The sequence below is a fragment of the Equus caballus genome, chromosome 13 (genome assembly GCF_041296265.1).
Source record: "Equus caballus isolate H_3958 breed thoroughbred chromosome 13, TB-T2T, whole genome shotgun sequence".
In the NCBI taxonomy this organism is placed as follows: Eukaryota; Metazoa; Chordata; class Mammalia; order Perissodactyla; family Equidae; genus Equus; species Equus caballus.
In genome coordinates, this window is record NC_091696.1 from 45,078,560 (window position 1) to 45,099,491 (window position 20,932).

General features: G+C 49.7%; 1 protein-coding gene across 6 annotated transcripts in view; it reads left to right on the plus strand.

The window, feature by feature from the left end:
* Positions 1-20,932, plus strand: part of TEKT5 (tektin 5) — a 53,762-nt gene that overhangs the window by 2,448 nt on the left and 30,382 nt on the right. The window contains exons 2-6 of one of the 6 annotated variants that reach the window (XM_070231027.1): positions 9,755-9,867; positions 10,022-10,090; positions 12,693-16,051; positions 18,785-18,868; positions 19,482-19,552. In XM_070231027.1, the coding sequence (XP_070087128.1) occupies positions 15,476-16,051; positions 18,785-18,868; positions 19,482-19,552 (731 nt within the window). In that variant the 5' untranslated portion in view covers positions 9,755-9,867; positions 10,022-10,090; positions 12,693-15,475. Of the gene's footprint in view, positions 1-9,754; positions 9,868-10,021; positions 12,595-12,692; positions 16,052-18,784; positions 18,869-19,481; positions 19,553-20,932 lie in introns of those variants that run through there. The other 5 variants (XM_070231026.1, XM_070231029.1, XM_070231030.1 and 2 more) reach the window with 5 other exon arrangements.

The window sequence follows — 20,932 nt, forward strand, 5'->3', positions numbered from 1 at the left end:
GTCCTCCCAGCTGTTTCCAGCAGCGTTGCCACTTCACATCTCTCTTTTGTCCTCATTACCCGGGGGCCCTCCCACTCAGCCAGTCCTTGCTCACTGGCAGGGAGAAAATGTCTCTTGTTTTCCCGTCTTTCCCTCGCTACTCACTCTCCCCACAGGCTATAAAAATGATCGTGTTCCACACCCGAAAATAAAATAAAATCAAACCTCTTGACTTTGCTCCAGGTCTCTCTCCTACGCTCCCCAGCCAAATTCCTCTCTCACCTGGGATGGAGTTTTCCATCTGTTGTCGTGGGAGCAGAAGGGCAGGAACTAGCTTGCAAAGTGGATTCCCAGGCCCATCGCTGACCTCCTGAATCAGCAGCTCGGGGGCTGGGCTGGGGACTCTGCACGTTTACACTCCCACAGGATAGTAGTTACAGCCACTAAAGTTTGAGAACGGCTTCTTAAGATGAGTCGCCTCGAGACTCTGTTCGTGGCCCACTTCTGGTTGAACTTGCCACAGGGACCAGTTAGGGGAGCAGCTTAATGTCCATGGTATCACCCACTATCTCCACTATCCGACATGAAACATTTCCCAGACTCCAGCTCCAGCCCCTGTTTCTCGCTAAGATCAGACACGTGTATCCTAATCGATGCCTCTTGGGTTTACTGCATGGATGTCCCGCAAGTGGAACGAACTTAGGTCCACAGCTTTTCTCCAACCAGTTCCTGCTTCTGGAGCTCTAATCTCAGAGAGTGGCACCACCACTGGCCTAAGAACTCAAGTCATAAATCTGAGCATCAGCCTTGCTTAGTTCTCTCATCTCCCCTGTATCAGTTATCACTTGCTGTGTAACAAATCACCCCAATGTATAGTGGTTAAAACAACAATGGTTTATTTCTCATGATTCTTCTGGCCTTATCTGGACTCACTCATGCGGCTTCATTCAGGAGGGAGTTGACTAGAGGGTCCAAGGTTCTTATTCTCATGTCTGCCTCAGTATCCCTCCACATGGCCTTTCCCCCCACCCCACATGGTCTCTTATCGTTCAGTGGTCTAACCTGAGCCGGACAAAGCTGGGAACTGGCACAGGGTCACTTTCTCACATTCTGTTGGTCAAAACAAGTCACAAGGGCAGCCCAGGTTCAAGGGGTGGGGAAACGGGTATCACCAGATGTCTTGATGGATAGAGTGGCAGGCGTGCATAGACATGGGGGTAAGTGTCGTGCCATTGTTGAAGACATCCATGATGTCTCCCTCTCTGTCCAACCAGGCATCAAGTCCTGTGGCTTCACTTCTGGGGGGGTGGTGGCCTGGTTTCACAAAGAACCCCAATTCTTCACCTCTCGCTTGATCTGTGCCCTCTGCTCCCTAACTTTGCAGTGCCCTCCCATTGTGGGCAGGCATTCTGCGCTACCCTTTGACTCTGGGCTCAGGCGTGTGACGTATTTTGCTAATGACATGTTAGCAATGGGACCTAAGTAAGCCTTGTAAGAGTGCTTGTCTTGTTCACTTCCCTCTCCCGCTCCTGTGCCGTGGCTGTCAGAACATCTCTGGCCTCTGAAGGTAAGACGTACGGAGCTGAGCTGGGTCACCCCGGTGGTCCCAGCCAAGGCCATCCCAAACCAGTTACCCTGAGACATATGGGAGAGTCCAGCCAAGAGCTGCAGAGCCACCTGCCCAGACCCACAGGGACCATACATGCGTGAGTGAGTCCAGCCAAGTCTGGAAGAACCACTCGGCCGACCCACAGACTCGTGAGCTAAATAGACATTTATTGTTTTGTGCCACTGAGTGTGGGACAGCAAGAGACAACTGGCACTCTGTAATTTCCATCATCCCTGCTGCCTTGGCTCAGGCCCTCATCCTTCTAGGCCTGCAATAATTTCTGTGTCAGCTGGGCTAGGCTGTGCTGCCAGAACAAACATCCCCCAGACTGCAGAAGCTCAAGGCAACGAAGTTAATTTTTTGCTCCTGCTCCATATACAGCTTCATTGACAGAGGCCCCTGCTCATTGTGGTTCCTCAGGGATGCAGACAACAGAGGTTCCGCCATCTTGTGTTGCCACCCTCTGAACAAAAGGTTTCAAAGGTGAATTGTACTCTGCTGTAACCGAGCAAAAAGGGGCTCGTTCTGCTCGCCGCAATCGGGTGCCAGAGAATTGCACACAAGCCAGTGGTTGAGAAAGGAAAATTTATACGGTTAGCTAGCATCATTGGAAGATGGCAGACTAGTGTCCTGAAGAGCCATCTTAAAATCATACAGAATCTTGAGGCAGTTATATAGGGAAAATGGGCATGGAAGGAGGCGGGTTAGGGATGTCGACTATCCACGGTGATGAACTTCAAGGCACCACATTATCTCTTTCTTCTGCCATTCGAGATGGGTACCAAGGCAGAACTTTTCTTTCTGGAGGTCCTCATGTTCTTGGGGAACTCAGAGAACAAAGTTGTCTTGTCGCAGCTGGGAGATGTACGTAAGCCAGAGTCATAGAACCAGCAGCTCATGTATTTTGTAAAAACGAGAAGTGCTTAATCATCAAGGCCACGTGCAGGCTAGAATGTATTCACAGAGACCAGTGAGTGAGGGTCACAGTTACAATATTGCTGCTTTGCCCTGAGATGGCTTCCCTCATGCTAACTTAAGATCTGGCTGTTACAGGGCTTCTTAAATGCTTCTGCTCAGAAATGACACCTATTTGCCCCCTTTCCATTGGTGAGAATTAGTCACGTGGCCACACCCAAAAAAGGTGTAGAGAATGCAGCTTTATGTGTCTGGGAGTAGAGGAGACCCAGATAGCAGTGGGCACGGGACCCCCTCCTGTAGTTCCTCATGTGTTTCTCTGCCACAGGTCTTACTGTCCTTTCCCCACACGTATCAGACTGCATCACTCTGCTACTCATAAACCTTCAATGGCTCCCTATGGCCCAAAGGCTAACACCCAATCTTCACGTGGTTTTCAGTGGCCTCTGTGACCATTTTACCCTTCCACTCTCCTTTCTTGCTGTACACCAATGTCAATGCTGAGCTCTACCCACTGAACAGTTGGCATTTCCCTGGGCACTCCAGTCCATTACTCTGCTGCTCACACAGTTCCTTTTGCCAGGAATGTCCTCTCCCCTGGCCTTTGCCTGTCCAGCCATGACCCAGTCCTCTGTGACATATCAGCTGTCAGCAGCATCTTCTCACGGAAGCCGTTCCGGCCTGCGGAGCCGACCACATTCTCCTTTCCTGGATACAGAGTGGCCCCAAAGTCTAAGCGCAGGTTTCTGTTTTAGTAACTTGGGAAATCTGAATGCTAAAAACTGAAAAAATCCACGTTTGGAAGTTTATTTACATTTCCTTTGCATTTATTTAGTTCTGTGAGTTTAAAACAATAGATTTTAAGTTTTTATTTCAGTCCGTCTGATTGAAGATGGCAATGATGACTAAAACAAAATTAATTTGTTGTTTTAAGTGTAGAAAACTTAGTAAGTGCCCAAGATTTGAATAGCTAAATTTTAAAATGATTTAAAAAATATGTTTGTAAAGTGAGAGAGACGGTAAAAGGATCAGTGTTTGCCAGGGTTTGGGGAGGGGCCCAGGGAGCACAGGGGACTTCTCGGCAGCGAAGCTCCTCTGTATGATGCTGTCACGGTGGACACATGACAACATGCATTTGTCAAATCTCGTAGAAGGTTTACCACCAAGAGTGAACCCTACTGTAGACTATGGACTTCAGTTAATAAGGGATCACTCTTGGTTCACCAATTATAGCAATGTGCCTTGCCAATGCAAGATGTTAATAACCAGGGAAACTGGGCAGGGGATGTGGAGGGCCTTTGTGCGAACTCTGAACTTTCTGATAGCTTTTTCTGTATACTGAAAACTGCTCTAAAAACAAAGTCTCTTATGGGCTGGCCCACTGGTGTAGTGGTTAAGTTTGTGCGCTCTGCTTTGGCGGCCCAGGGTTTGCAGGTTCAGATCCTGTGCCTGGACCCACACACCGCTCATCAAGCCATGCTGTGGAGGCGTCTCACATACAAAATAGAGGAAGATTGCTGCAGATGTTAGCTCAGCGACAGTCTTCCTCAGGCAGAAAGAGGAAGATTGGCAACAGATGTTAGCTCAGCGACAATCTTCCTCACCAAAAAAAAAAAAAATTTTTGGTTAATCTTTTGTAAAGTTTGTGTATACTTATGAAAGAATTAGCGCTTCAGTCTGCACTAAGACTGTTGGGACACCTGTGTATATACCTCCTCTAGTGGGTTCTCACCTGGGGAATTTTATTCCTGGGTTCTCTTCCCCCACACCGATTAAATCAGAATCTTGGGCATGGGGCCTGGGCGTATGAAGAGGTTCTGAACCCAAGTTCTCATGTGGGGAGGGAGTTCCCCCATACCAACAATGCTCTGGACACCAACTGGGGGTCCTACAATTCAGCTCAATTCTGACTATTTACCCGGAGAGAGCACCGGATTCTGCAAGTTACGGGCTCAGTCTACAAGACGCCTCCCTCTCCACTTCAGATGCCAGTCACAAACCCGGGTTGTCACTCGTGCTTCTGACTGGCCGTAGGTTGGGGTTCTCATGGCCGTCTCCTTGGACGTCAGATGCCAGTCGCCAGTCCGGGTTGTTCCCTGTATGTCTGACCGACTGGCTATAAATCAGAGGGTCCCAGGACATCCTCCCCCTTTTGGTTCAATTAATTTGCTAGAGCAGCTCACAGAACTCAGAAGCATTTTCTTACTAGATTACAAGTTTACTATAAAAGGATATAATTCAGGAACAGCCAGATGGAAGCCATACTTTGGCGAGGTTATGGGAAGGGGCGCAGAGCTTCCATGCCCTCTCCAGGCAGCCCCCTCTCCCCGTGTCTCCACGTGGTCACCAGCCCAGAGGCTCTCCAAACCCTGTCCTTTTGGGGGTTTACGGCGCCTTCCATACAGTCATCGTTTAAATCATTGGCCCTCTTCCCCTTCCAGTTGGGTCAGGGTAGGGGGTTGGTTCCCCTGGCAACCAGCCTCCATTCTTAGATGTGGTCCAAAAGTCACCTCGTTAACAAGAGACACCTTCATGGCTCTCATCACTTCGGAAATTCCAAGGGTTTTAGGAGCTCTGTGCCAGAAATGGGGATGAAGACCAAATACGTGTTTCTTATTACCATAAGTCGCAGTTTCCCAGCGTGTTTTAAAACCTTCGGGGTTTCTAGTGATGACACACAGACTTCCATGCTGGGGATGGGTGAGCTGAATGAGGGTGGATTAAATGGGTTTACAGCTCGTGCTCTGAAGTCCGATGACATGTGTTCACATCCCGGCCTCACCCCCTAGGAACGGAGTATCAGTAGGCGAGTCAGTCCCTTCATACCTCCAGCCTCAGTTTGCTCATCTGTAAAATGGGGATACTAAAAGCGTTTGCCCTGTGAGGTTGCTGTGGGGGTAGAATAATTAATTCATACAAAGCACCAGGCACAGAACATGCAGAGAGCAAAGATCCAATACACGCTTGTGTTTCAGTAAACTTAGGGTTGTAGGTGAGGGTTGCAGAGACCAGATCCTACACGCTTATTTACAGATGGGGGACGGAGGCCGAGACAGGGAAAGTTGCCCCAAATCACGTGGCAGGTCAGTGGATGAAACTAGCACCTGGATCAAACTGGTTACAACTCTAGATCTAACAGAACGGGCGCATTTTAAACACGTGCAGGTTGTGAGAACACGACCGTGTGAAATGCACAGGAGGTGCCTGCAGTTCCGAGTTTCGCCAATAAGTGGCGCTCCTCCCCTATCTATGATCAAAGTGGTCGGGAACTGGGAAAAAAATTCAAGTTTTGGAGTAGAGAATTTTCTTCGTTTTTCCCTTGGATCCAGCAAAAATATCTAACAAAGGGCTACATACGCAGCAGGCACCTAACATATAATAGAGTCAAAAAATAAGGTTCAAGACTAGTGGTGACCAGAGGAGAAGGGAGTTGGGGGAGGGCAAAAGGGCACCCGTATGGTGATGGATAAAAACTGGACTGTTGGTGGTGAACACGGTGCAGACTATACAGAAACTGAAATACAGTGACATACACCTGAAATTTACACAATGTCGTAAGCCAATATGACCTCAGTCAAATAATTCTTTAAAAAGTGGTTCCAGGGGAAAGGGGGGTGGGGGGAGGGCACTAGGGGTGAAGTGGTGTACCTACAACATGACTAATAATGATGTACAACTGTAATTTCACAAGGATGTTAACTTTTATAACCTTAATTAAAAAAATTTATCTATATATATTATATTAAAAAAATGGGGTTCAGATCCTTATGTATACAGAAGTCGACTCGTGTGTTGGTTAAGAACATGGATTCTTGAACAGGGGTGTCTGTTTTCAAATCACCAGATTTAGGGTGTTTCCTTCGTGCCTCAGTTTCTTCCTCTGTAAAATGGCGATAATAATATTAACTACCTCAAAGGGTTACTGTTGGGAGGATTAAATGAGTTAACATGAGTGAAACAGTTTTAAACAAGTGCTTGACACGTTTAAACCTTTTATAGGTGTTAGCAATTATTAATTTATTTCTTAAACAGCTTTATTGAGGTGTAACTGATGGGCAGTAAGCGGCATATGTTTCAAGTGTGCGGGTGATACATTTTGACTTTCGTATTCATCTGTGAAGCCATCGCCACAATCAAGACAGTGAGCACAGAGATCTATCCCCAAGGCTTCCTCCTGTCTCTTGGTAAACCGTCCCCTGTCCCCGTTCTCAGGCAATCCCTGATCTGTTTCCTGTCTCTATGGATGAATCGAAATTTTCTAGAATTTTATATAAATGGAATGTATGTGCCCTTTTTCATCTGGCTTCTTTCACTCTGTATTTGTTCTGGATTCATCCACGTTGTTGAGTGTATGAAGTTCATTTCTTCAGGTTGCTGGTGGTGTTCCGTGCTCACCCCACAGCTTGTTTATCCACTCACCTGTGGGTGGACATTTGGATGCTTCCAGTTCTTCGGCTGTTACACATAAAGCTGTCCTGAGCGTTGTTGTACGAGTCTTGGTGATGACACGCACCTTCAGTTCTCGGAGTGGAGTGGAGGGAAACTGGAGCGGGAGGAAACTGCCAGGCTCCTTTCCCGGGCGGTGGTGGATCGCCCCCTGCGGCCTCAGAGACCTCAGTTGCCCCTATTCTCACCAGCAGTGGGTAAGGTTCCACATTCTCATAGGCACAGAGTGGGGTCTTACTGTGGTTTTAATCTGCATTTCCCTAGTGAATACTTAGGTTGAACACCTTTCATGTGCTCACTTGCCATCAGCGTATCTTCGCCAAAGTTCCTGTTCAAATCTTAAGCCCATTTAAAAAACTGTGAAAGTTTCTGCTGTGGTTGGTGGCATTGGAACTGTCCCCAGCCTTGTGGGAGCTCTGGGCCTTGCTCCCTCCAGTCCTTTTGGGTGGTTCTGTCCCCTGCCTGGGGTTCTTTCCTCACGTGTGAGTGCAAGTGCTCAGCTGAAGAACCAGGGAGCCCTCTGCACGTCTCCGGAGCTCTCTGTGGGTAGCGCTGTCCTCTGGGGAGCTGTCGTTCAGACGCTAGCCACGTCGGCATCCGTCTGTCCTGGCTCTGACGCCTCCTCTCAGGAGCTTCCCCTCCCCGGGCCAGGGTCTGCAACCCTTCTCCAGGCGGTGGGCTGGGGCACTGAGGGGCTCGCCTCATTGATTTTCCGTCCCTCAGGGACCACTGTCCTTCAGGGCCTGACGTCCAGTGTCCCAAAAGTCATTGTTTTATGTATTTTGAATGTTTTTGAGTTGTTTCACATGGGAGGGTATAGCCAATCCCTGTTACGCAATCTTGGCCAGAAGTGGAAGTCCTATTAGGTTAGATACATATGTAATATATGTTAGATATGTTACGTATATACTACCTTCAGTATACCCTTACATAAGAGTAATATCTAATATAATTTATATTTAAATATGATAGAGTAATAGTAACAATATATACAAATCTTTTTTTTTTAAGTATGCTTTTTGCTGAGGAAGATTGGCCCTGAGCTAACATCTGTTGCCAATCTTCCTCTTTTTTTTTTTTTCCTCCCCAAAGCCCCAGTGCATAGTTGTATATTCTACTTGTAAATCCTTCTAGTTCTTCTATGTGGGATGCCGCCACAGCATGGCCTGATGAGCAGTGTGTAGATCCGTGTCCAGGATCCGAACTGGCGAACCCCAGGCCACCAAAGCAGAGCACATGAACTTAGCTACTCCACCATGGGACTGTCCCTCTACAATATATAACAAATCTTATGTAATAGTTATATATTATATAATATATAAATTATATTATATATGTTATTATATGTAGTATAAGGTATATACTACATATAATACTGTACGTATTATATACTATATATATTATTCACACAGTTTTGGAAATTTTAAAACTTTAAAATAAAATTATATATATATATATATATAATCAGTATGGAAGGCTTAATCAAAAAGTGAGTCTCTCTCTGTGCCCCTCGCCGTCTACTCCTGCCCCCGCCCAGAGGTGACCGCTCTGGCTGGCACGGGTCCTTGTGCATCTCTCCTGAAGTGTTCGTTTGTATACAACTACATATGTATCTCCTTAAGTGGGATCGTACCGTATAAACGGTTCTCTGCCTTGCTTTCTTCACTTACATCTTGGAAGTCTCTTATCAGCAAACACAGGTCTGGCTGCTTTTGCGTTGCAGAGCGTTCCACGGAAGGGGTGCTGCGTGTTGTATCTCGCCTCCTGTCCTGAGGGACACGTGGTCAGTTTCACCGTCAAGGCAGCAGGGGACACACATGTGCACGCGTGTAACACGCATGTGCGTGAGTATCTGTGGGGGGGCATTTCCAGAAAGACTGCTGGGTCGTTGGACACCAGCCAGAGGCAGTGCGCGAAGCACCAAAAAGAGACCTTCTGAAATTCAAAGTGAAAAAAACTAAGTTTTATTGTAAAATACCGTTTTTATTTTTGAATGACACAAACTCACATGGATGCCGAATTGAAAGCAGCTTCTTTCTGGATTTCCTCTCTCTTTCCTGTGTGCGTCCCTGTTTTGCTGGTTTCTAAGCACTCCTCGGAGGCACCTGCAGTCACCAATTTTGGCTGCGAGGAAGGCAGAGGTGACGAGATTCCTGCCTGCCCACAGGGGGCACCCGAGGAATGCTTGCTGACTCGGGGAGCTGATTGGATGCTGTGGAAAGTTCTGTCGGACACGCTGCCCCGGCCGTCACCTGCGACAGCCTCCATGCCTTCCTTCTGCGGACGGACAGGTTTCGCATCAAATTCGCAGGCGTGGAGCCAGCCCCTTACAGCCCACGGAGGTCGGACAGCCGTCTCAATACAGCAGGGGCCAGGCAGAGACCGCAGTGAAATCGTCAGTGCTGTGCTGGGCCCGGAGTCTCCAAAGTCTGGGAGGCTGAGCTGGGGCGGGGGGCCACTCAGGTCTCCCCTCTCCCGTCTCCTCAGCCCGTCCTACGCCACCTGCCACAGAGATATCAGAAAGAGAGTGAGTTTTCCAAGAGCGTGGTTTAAAGGAGATTGAAAACAATCTCGTAGCTGTGGATGAGGGATCTCCAAGCAGTGGGGCACCTAGTGTATTTGACGCTCTCCTCCTGTCTACAGCAATATTCCAGTAATGATTATGCTCCTGGCTAGTTTTTCAGTTTTGGTACAATTGACAAACACAAAGATTCCATTTCAATTTTAGAGATAGTGAGTTCAGGGGAAGATTTCCTGTATGAACTAAGATATCCATTTTCAAAACAATTTTATTATGCCTTGCAGGTCACGCTCTGCTTCACTGTTCTGCATTCTGGACACAAGTGAAAACTCGAAGTGGTCGCTTAGAGGGACAGAGCAGAAGTAGCCTGTGTTCTAGTTTCTTCATCTTCCCGCGCGTGAGTGGAGCCTGCGTGTGTGCGGGCTGACCGCGTAGCTGGGTGTTCTCTGAATTGCTTCTCTGAATCTACCTGTAATACACTATTTATTAAAGAATAAGTAATAAAAATGTGCTGATGTGAAACTTACAAACTTTTGATTAAAATTCAACAGTAACCTAAACAGAATTACCAAGGACCTGGCAATTCCACTCCTAGGTGCATATTCAAGAGAATTGAAAACGTAAGTCTACTCTCAAACTTATATAGGAGTGTTCATAGCAGCATTCTTCATAATAGCCATAAAGTGGAAATAGCCCACATATCCATCGACAAATGAATAGATAAACTCAAGTGGTCTGTCCATGCAGTGGAATATTATTCAGCCATAAAAAGGAATAAAATACTGATAGCCACTACAATATGGATGAACCTTGAAAAACCCCGCTGCCCCTCCCTTGGTTAGCCACTGCTGAGGACTTCCCTAACAGTCATGCTCCAAGGGCCTTACTTTCAGTATTTTTACTTCCTACATTTTTATAAGCTGATTCTTTGGATCTTTTGGACTGAATCGTCAAGTTTTACTGTTCCTTTTTGGTGAGTTTTGGTTGAGCCATGGCTGTTTTCAATTTTTCTTTCTCATTTAATGGCATCTGAAGTTCTGGCATTTCATCCATCCATCCATCCATCCATCATCTTTTCATCCACCCATTTTGTCATTCATTCAACAAACCCAAATTGTGCATCTACTATGTTCCAGATATTCTAAGTACCAAGGATACAGTGAAGGTCCTTGCCCTCATATAACTTGTTTCAGGGCCTCGCTCCTCCAAGTGTGGTCCTTGGACCAGCCTCACGTGGGAGCTTGTAAGTGTTGCAGCATCTCCAGCCCTGCTCAGCCCTACTCAAGCCGAATCTGCATTTAGCAGGATCCCCAGGTCATTTGTGGGCCTGTTAACTGTGAGAAGCACAGATCGCGAGGACTAGATGGGAACTTAGGTGTGGGTGAGACGGAGTGTTGTTTTTTAGAAGTTAAATGCATCCTCGATAAAGGAGACCTTTGGAAAGTGGCTTAGGAAATGCTCTCATTCACCCCTCAGCCTGAGTCTCTTCGCATTTTGGACAGTCCACAGCACAGTACTTTTGCCTGACTTTCAGGCACCCAGAATTCTTCTATATTGTTCACTGCGATGGACAGAGTAATCACCCCCAAGATGGCCATGTCCTAAGGCCCGGAGCCTGTGACTATGTTGCCCTGTGTGGCAAAGGAGACTTTGCGGGTATGATTAAGTTAGGGGTCTCCAGCTGGGACATTATCCTGGCTTATCTGGGTGGGTCTCATGTGAGCAGAAGAGTTCTAGTAAAAGGCAGGCAGGAATTCCAGAGGGGAGAGAAGATGCTGCGGACGCTGCTGGCTTTGAAGATGGAGGAGGGGCCTCCAGCCGCAGGATGTGGGCAGCCTCTGGAAGCTGGAAAGAGCAGGGAGAGGGACTCTGCCTTGGAACCTCCAGAAGGAGCCAGCTCTGCCCGCACACACCTTGATTTGAACCCCTTGAGACTCATTTTGGATTTCTGACCTCCTGGGCTGTAAGAGAACAGATTTGCGTTAAATCGCTAATTTTGTGGTGGTTTGTGACATGGAAACAAGCAGACCCACACTCAGCCCAGAACATGACTCCACATTTGACAAAATGCCTTTGATTCTCGCGAGAAGCATGCCGTTTCTCTAGATGACCCGTGTGATTTCAGACAACCTGGACATGGCGTCTGGCTTCCCCACTTCCTGGCTGGGTCCTTCATTTGTGAAGTGCTGAGGGCCGTGGACTGAATCGGGGCCTTCCCTCTGTGCTCTGTGGAGCCGTAGCTGCAGGGGAAGATCCCCCCTGCTCCCTCCAACCAGAGCCCCTCACCGCCCTTCGTGTCACATGCCCTGCTTCTCTGCAAGAGTTCATTTAAACACAACCTCCCACGTCAGAGAACGTGTTTGAAAGCCGCTGCTTTTAAAAGAATATTTATACTAAAATGTTGGGGAGACAACAGAAACCCTACTTTCCTGAGATGTTCTCTGAGCCCCCTGCCTGCCCCATCGCAAGTCCGTCTAGGATTTTTATCTGGCTCTCTTTTCCCAGGGGAAACAGGGAGGGCATTACCCTAGCCATTTCCGGAGACTTGCTGTGTGCCGTTGGGCAAACAAATTCACCTCTCTGAGCCTTAGTTTGCCCGCAAATTGTCAAATGAGGGAGCGAATCATGCCCGCCTCCCAGCTTTATCAAAAGAATCAATGAAATGATGTGGCCAAGTGTGGTGTAATAATAACAATACCAATAACAATGGTTGAGCGCCAACTCTGCTAAGTGCCTTGCTCTGCCCTTATTTGATTCTCACATCTCCAGTCCGAGGGAGGCACAATGACTGTCAGTTTCCAGGCCGGGAGAAGGGGTGGCGCTGGGATGCCACTGGAGGGAAAGGCCGCCTCTGCCAGGACAGGTCCCTCTGTGCACACATCCTGGCCCAGGGGCTCCTCAGCCCGCAGTCCCTGAGCCCGTGATTGGCATTTGCGTAAACAGACTGAAGGGGAAGGTTAAGGCCAGATACTTAACAAGTCTGAGAAAACGGACTGTTTGTATCTAGCCTCTCCCCAACATCTCACCCCCAACGTGGATTCTCCCCTCTTTTTACAGCAGAAAAAATGCACGAGTCATGTGTACATATATATACACACACATATATGTACATATATACATGTAGGTATGTATATGTAATATATATGTCTCTCTCTCTCTCTATATATATATAGTATGTGCAAAGCTGAGTATCAGAATTTGAGATCAATCCTTTTCTTCCAGGAGCCCCATTTGCTTAGGAAAATCAAGCTGGAGCCCCGGATGGCTGAGTGGGCGATGAGTGAGTTTCTCTGGTGACAGTTTCACTCTGTGGATGGCCGACTCTCAGTGGGGTGTGTCCTCACCCATCCCCCCCAACCATTCCAGCAAGCCACCTGGAGACCGGGTGAGCCAGGCCCCAGACGCTTCTGGCCTGCAGCGAGCTGTCCACGCCGGGACTCCGAAAAAGTCACCAAAGGGACTTTTTCTGCCCATCTCCTAAGGCCCGTCTCCTAAGGCCCCACCCCTTTCCATAGTAGCCGTGTGACTGGTGCCACGTGGGGGGCCTTGGCGTTTGTGCCAAGGCAAACGGTCAGGAGCCGCCACGCCTGCCTCATGTCCCTCGTGTCTGATCGGAAGCCATCGCCAGGGTTCAAGGAAACCCTGGCTGCTCTCCCCGGAGACCCACAGGATAGGAGAAGCTCTGGGACAGGATACGTGCACACAAAAAATATATGGTAATAAAGTAGGTACCCAGAGGCCCACAGGAGGGGAAACCTTCAAGACAGTATATATCCAAGTAAAAAATGTACGTGCCCTGCCTGTAACTTCCTGTGGAAGTTATGCTCAGACATGCCCAGAAATGTATGTGGAAGGATGTTGATTGCACTTGGCGTTGTGCTGAGGGAGAGAGGCTGGGCTCAGAGGACTGTGCGCTCCATGATCCCGTTTATATGGTGTTCTGTGGGGACAGGGCCCACTGGTGGTTGCCGGGCTCAGAGGCAGAGGGTAGGGCACAGAGGAACTTCCTGGGTGACGGAGGTGTTATGGTCTTGATGGTGGTAGTGGTGGTGCGCCTGTGCACCTTTGTCAGAACTCATGAAACCGTGTGCTGAGAGGGAGAATTCCACTGTGTGAAGATTGTGCCTCCACACCTGGCTTAAAGAAATGCACGTGGGAGGACATTGATGGCAGCCATGTTTGTGACAGCAAAAGACAGGAAACAGCTGAAACGCGCAGTCATAGAGAATGGTCAGTAACAAATAGCACCTCCACATAAGGGAGTACTACGCGGCTACGAAAAGGAAGAGAGATGTGTGTATACCAAAATCAAATGATCACCAAGAGTTATCTGGAAAATGGTGCATATGGTATTTACCATTTGCATAAAAAAGGATATAGATTTGTATATGCTTCTATGCATAGAATATCTTTGGAAAAATAAAAAAAATTGATAATAGTAGTTGTATTTGAGAAGTAGCTAGGAGTGATGAGAAAAATCTAAATTTTACTTTATACCCTTAGATACTGCTCATGTTATTAATTTACCATGAACATTTAGTGCTCAAAAAATACCCTGAATCTTTCTGGTCCATTTCTTGACTGCCCTTGATATACAGGCTCTTCCTGTGTGCGATGTCGCATCTTAACAGATCGTGCAAGGTAAGCCTTGTGGGTACAAAGGGGGTCCAGAGCCCACCTGGTTTTCTTACCACCCCCTACAAGATGGGAGTGGCACTGCTTTCTTTATGGATTTGCTTAACCCATAAAGCATCAGGTAAAGCATCGGGTATACAGAAGGTGCTGAATTGATGTTATTTCATCGGGTAAAGCATCGGGTATACAGAAGGTGCTGAATTGATGTTATTTCTCTCTGCCTTAGTCTGCTCATACCCACTCTGTTTTTCAGTCCTGGTTTTAGGCAACTGGAGAGAAAATTCCCACTGACCATCACATTCCGCTCACGGGGACCATTTCTGGGCTGTATTCTTCTCTTTCCCATTTCAAAAGGGGGGAAGGGCCCCACAAGTCAAGCACTGCTCTTGTTCTGTACCTGGAGATTTTCTTGCCACTCCCACCAGCCAAGGATGGGGGAGCGTTTCTTGAAGGGATAAAAATATTGGTATAGAATAGAGGGTTGAATACTTTTTCTGGAATAATAAGTCTCATCCATTCATTCAATGGCATGCTGGGGGCTGGACTTACAGGTGAGCCAGAGACATGGTCTCCACCTCCTGGAGGTCACAACCCCCCCTTTATTGAGGTCGGGTCTATTGAAGTATAATTTACATACAGTAAGTTCACCCCTTTTAGTGGACACCTTATGGGTTTTGATGAATACCTGGAATCATGTAAGCCCCAGCACAGTCAAGGCAGAGAACCATGCTATCCCCGTGCCCGGACTTCCTCGTGCTCCTTTGAGGTCAGCCTTCCCCCCAGCTCTGTCTTCTTTACGGATCTGCCTTTTCCAGAATGTCCTCTAAATGGGATCATACAGGATGTGGCCTTTGAGTCTAGCTGCTTCCCCTTCGCAATACATTCGAGATTCATTCGTGCAGTTCCGTGTGTCCAGTTCATCCGTTTTCACTGCTGAGTAGTATTCCACGCTGTGGATGTACTGCTTTGGTGCCATCTTGGGGACAAAGAGAGAAGAAAAGCACCTAACCTTGACTGCGTTGGTCCTGAGCTGATGGAGCTGACTGGAGTGGACCGCATTAAATTTTCTCCCACAGGCGGGGTTAGTTCTGGAAGGGCAGGTTCGATTGTTACGGTGAAATGGATAAATGCCGTTGCCTGCACCTCCAGCTCTGTGGACGGAGAAACGCATGTTCACTCGGCTGGGGACAATAAGGCGCCAGCTGGCCAGAAAGTGAGGAAGGGCCCAGGAAAGCCCCGCTCCCCCAGGCTTTGTGACAACAGTGCCGAGTCACAGAGGTCCTGCCTGTCCCTGAGAGAAGCTTCTTCCCCTTCCTGGGCGCCCTGGCCCCTGGGGCAGAGTTTTGCCCGGGTGGGGCTGAAGGGGGAGGATGCAGTTCCTTGGAACCACTCAGACCGCCAGTTATTGTGGCCCCAGGAAAGCCTCTGGCTTTGGTGTGCTGCCTCCAGCTGTGCAGGCTCCTGTGGTCCAGGAATGTTACCAGCCCTATTACCTGCCTGGGTATCGCTACCTCAACTCGTGGAGACCCAGCCTCCTCTGCAAGGTGTCTGATGTCCAGACCTGCCCAGACGAGGGAACCACGTGCAGAAGCCCCCTGAGGCCACCCACCATCCTGCCCGTGCTCCACTCCACGCTCTTCTGTCGCTACAGCCCCCGTGACTGGGACCAGACCAACCAGCTGCAGATCGGCGGGGCCGAGGCCTCACGGCTGTGGGCTGGCCGGCTGATGGGCGACTCCATGCGGCTCATGCAGGACAAGGACCAGCTGACACGCCAGATGCAGGAGGGGACCTGCCGGAACCTGGGCCAGAGGCTCTCGGATATCAACTTCTGGAAGTCTGAGCTGAGCTATGAGCTGGAGAGGCTGCTGAACGAGAACCACGGCATGGAGAAGGTCAAGAGGCGGTTGGAGTGCGCAGCCGAGGAGGTGAACTGTCCCCTGCAGGTGAGTGGCGGGCCGGGAGGGGGCGAGGAGGCCGCTGCGACGCAGCCCCACGCGCCCCACTGCTCTTGAGTGAAGATCAAGGTGACAGGAGCCTTGCAGGTCCGTTTAAGCTGCGTCATCATCTATGATCAGTTTTTAAGGTAAAAAATGGAATCTTAGTCAATTCAGGATTCTCCCAGTCAAATCAGGGCTCCTCGGACTGGATCGAATTTCCTTTTCTCCTTGGGAGAATTCTACAGTTGTGTCAGAATTGCAGAGATTTCATCAAGACATTACATGCATGCCTGTGCGTGCCTGTGCCTGCATGTGTGTGTGCATGCGTGTGTGTGTGTGTGTGTGATGGTCTTAAGAGGAAACACAGGAACTGCTTTCTTTTTCTCCATAGCCCTTAGCACCTGCTAACATACTCTGTAATTTATGCATTTCTGTCTTTATTGTTTTTCTCCCTGCTGGAAATACAGGCCCAGTGAGGGAGGGATTTTTGTCTGCTCTGTCACCAATGTGTTTAAGACTGTTAGTCTTTGTGATGTCCCCGTATGCCTGTTCTGGTTGCCTGTTGTCTAGACCAGCGTTTTGAGTGGCTCCCCAGCCTCACACAATGTTGGTACACAGTAGGCACTCGATAAGTATTTGTTGAATAAATGAATAAATGCCTGGCTGTGGACGTTCTCGATGCTTCTTGGTCTCCAGTCTCCAGGCAGATCCCAGATCAGCTGGCTTGCCTTGAGCTGCATGTAACAGACACTCGGCTATAGCAACTTGGTCAAATAGGAACCCATTTTTCTATCGTGGTGAGAATTCCAGAGGGAAACTGATCAGGCTGCTGCAGCCTCCGCTGGATGCCAGAAGGGACCCTGGCTCCTCTCTTTGGTTTGCCCATCCTTAGCATATGGCTTTTGTCCAGCTTGCAAGGAGCATTTTGGTATTCTCGTTTGGGGCAGGAAGATGCGGGTAGGACAAAAGGCAAATGAGCCAGTTGTGTCGTCCCTGTTTATCAGGGAGTATCAGCTTTCCAGAAGGCCCAGCATGGGAGTCCATTTTTAGCCCATTTGCCAGAACTTGCACGGGCTCCCTGGCTGCCGGGGAGTCTGGGTAAGTGTTTTCACGCGGTCCCGGCGTGGACACTGGGTGAGGAGCCAGCGGTGCTGTCTCGTGCTGTGGGAGCTCATCTTGGCCACACAGGATGAGGTTCTGCTGCTCCCTGGAGCGTGTAGGGACTCAGAGCCTCCTGCTTGGAGCGGCCGTTTCCACTGCGTGTCAGGGGTGGGGACTTCTGTAGCAGAGGTCCTGCCTCCAGATCCCCCCAGAGACATGGCACAGGTTCCAACCACTGGGGGTGTCCTCCTGTTTCCCTGTACCCCCAGATTTCTCCCCTGCTCAGGCACCCAAAGCAGCATCCCAGATCTCTTGCTCTCCTCTCCCACTCTCTTCTCGCTCTCCCAGCCTGGCTGGAAAACCCAATTCTGCCCCAGCACACGTGGCCACCTCTGACAGCCACGTGGTGGCACGGGGACCAGAGGCATCTCGGCTTTATCGACTTCTCTCCATCTCCAGTATTACGGCCTCAGTGCAGGCGGCCTCTCACTGGACAGTGTGACTGCCTCCTTCCTGGCCTCGCCACTTTTCCCCTCCAACCCATTTTCCAGATAGCAGCCAGAGGGGTGATTTTAAATATTAAACCAGACCACCACACTCTGCTGCTAAGACCTCCTTGTGGCTTCCTAATGCACGGTAGTCAACATCTAAATTCCTTGTCATAGCCTCTAGCCTCCACACAGCCCAGCCTCTGCCCGCTGCTCCAGCCTTCCTTTCTCTACTCCAGTCCCAATGGCTTCCCGTCTTCTCTTTCTCCTACCTCAGGACCTTTGCACCTGCTGTTCCCTCTTCCTGGTGCATTATTCCCATTCATCTCTGCTGCTTCTAGTGATTCAAGTCTCACTCTGTCACCTCCTTAGAGAAGTCCTCCTCAGCCCCCCACATCGCCCTGACAATTTTCGTGACAGCCCTTATCACCGTCAGAAATGATCGAGTTTCTTTATGTGTTTAATTGTGTGTGTTCTGGCCCCTCTGTTAGAACTCCATTAGAGCAGGGACCATCGAGTTCATTGCAGTATCCCCAGAACTTTGATCGAGAAGGACACAGACAAGGGGCTCAGGAAATTTTTGTGGAGCGAATGAATCCCCCTCCTTTCTGAGTTCCCAGATGCCTTTGCATCCCGACACCAAGACATCACCCTCCCCTGCTTCCTTCGCACCCCCGCTGCTCTTTGTGACGTCACAGGCTGGGGGCCCAATCACCGTTCTTCCTCAGTCTCCTGTTCCCCGGAGTCGCGGCTTCTCCTGTCTTCTGTTCCACTCTGCTCGTGTCTCCATGACAGTTATAAGGTCCATGGCCATGCGGCAGGGTTGCCTGGGTCTCACTTGGCCCTGGCCACTTTCCAAAGGGTTTTCACGTATATTCACAAGCGAGATTTATTGACAGTATTCTGAGCGCTCTCCACCTGTCAAGCGGACTTAACCTGTACAGCAGACCTGTGAGAGACACACCAGTGTTGCGCCCATCTGCAGTCATGGCCCCACAGCGCCCACCCAGATGCGTGGTGATGAGACCACGTGAAGCATCCAGGTTTCTGGGCGTGAAACAGGTCATGGCGATGGTGGGTGTGCGTCCCCTCCGCTGAGGGTCTGCATCCAGCTGCAGGAAGGACACACGCTTCCCGCTGCTCCCTACAGGTGGCCCTCGAGTGCCTGTACCATCGCGAGAAGAGGATAGGGATTGATTTGGTCCATGACAACGTGGAGAAAAACCTTATCCGGGTAAGGTGCCACTGGGTCTGCCCAGCCCCCTGAGCAGGGAGGGAGGGCCAGCTGGTCAGAGAGGTTTCTGAGCTGCCCGTCAGGAGCAGAGGCCACATGAGTCTCCCCACGCAAAGTTAGGGCTCCGAAAGCATGGGTGGGGGCCTCAGGTGCAGTTTAGGAACAGGGAGAAATGAGGTCAGTGACCCTCAGTCTTTTCATCTCCAAAATGGGCGTCCTCGTAATAATACCAATAAATAACAATAATTAAAGCCAGCATTTATTGAACACCGACTGTATGTCACCCGTTGTACCAACTTGTATGCATTAATTTAATGATAAAATGATCTGTAGGCGAGCACTTGGCACACAGTAGGTGCTCAATTTTCTTTTAATCTGGAAGTATATAAAAAGAAAGGAAAGTAGGAGAAAGAGTGTGGAGCCTCGACAGTCGACCACGGCAGGCCGACCCTGTGATTGTGCGGGTTGAGGCAGGAAATGGACCCCACCCTGACCCTTCAGCTCACGAGGTCCAGGGAGGCAGTGAGAGGCGAGGGGTGGGGGCACTGGCCAGGCAGACAGGATGCTGTGAGTTTCTAAGCGAGACCGCTCTCTCTGATGTTTTTCATTGCAGGAAGTAGATTTGCTCAAATGTTGCCAAGATCAGATGAGAAAACTAGCTCAAAGAATTGATATCCAGATGCGGTAAGAGCCGTTCTCTCTCCCTCTTATTGGACTTTGTTTTGGATCTCTGGGGTTGCTGGGGGCAAGCCAGGTGGACCCCCCTGTCTCTTAGTGGTTCTTTTGGTCAGTGGTGTGCTGGTAAATGTTTAACAACCAGTTCTCCAGGAAAGAAAAAAAATTCCTGAGTAGTAGCATTTGCCAGTTTCAGGGGTGTAAATGCTGCCTCTGGGGCTGACTTCAGTCTCCCGCAGTGAGGACGCTGAGATGTGCGCCATTGATTTCCATGAGCCAGCACATCACTGGTCCTTCTTGTTTGCAGTGAGGGCTTTGCAAAAGCAGTGGGCCTCTCTGAGGCCCCGCTCAGCCCGTGGCTTCCCTGTGCCAGTTCTGAACTTCAGGATCGGCTGAGAGTGGGTGGCATTAGGCATCAAGGTGAGAGGCCGGGCCGGGGCCTCTCCAGGGGGGCTGGTGGATGCCTTGAACCAAGAGTCTTCCAAAGGAATCAGCTTCTTGTTCTTGGAAGATTGTGTAACTGGTGTCCTCACGAGCCAGGAGGCTCCCACTGGGATTAAAGGGAGGCTGGAGTTTTAAGGGCTTGGGGCCCACAGTGAAGCCTTGGGCACCCAGCTGCCCCGGAGGCCGCCTTCCTCCCTGGCCCTTGAGCTAGACACTTGCCTTTAACGCTTGCAAGGCACGCTGCTTGGCTGGTTTCTCCTCCTCCCTCACTCAGACGGAGACAGCAAGAGGCGGGCTGGAAACCTTACCGGGACTGCCCCTTCCTGCAGTGCGGGGCATGTGGGCAGCCCCGGTAAGGATGCTCAGGGCTCAGGCAGCTTGCAGATAGGCTCTGGGGGCTTGGTGCCTTGGCTTGATGTACCCCAGAAATAGCAGTCACCCCCCCACACACACACAGCAGCCCCTCAGCTCTACTGAGACAGTGAGAACTGAGTGGCAGGGTTGTGACAGAAGCTCCCAGGATGGAATAGCATCCCGGGCAGTGTTGACAAGCTACGTGCAGGTCAAAGGGCCCAATCTCTGACCCCGCCCAGTCCTTGGCTCTGCCCAGTCCCAGACTCCATGATCCTTAAGGAGCAGGTCGCCAGTCCCTGAACACCTAGGAGTCTCAAGCTTCTCTGCTCTTGTGCGTGTAGTGTCCTCAGCTGGGAATTCTCATTCGCCCACCCAACTTTGTCCCTAGTGTCTACTGCTTTTGTTAGGAAAATCCAGCTCCGACGCCTCCTCGGAAGCCTTCCCTGACCACCCCCTCTCCCTGAATTAATGCCTTCCTCCTCTGTGTTGCTGTTACCATTCTGTACGGTGTTTAATTTTCCTGTATTTACTTACGCAACTCTGTGAGCCACCTGAGGGTAGTGACTGGGTCTTATCCGGGTCTTTTCCACT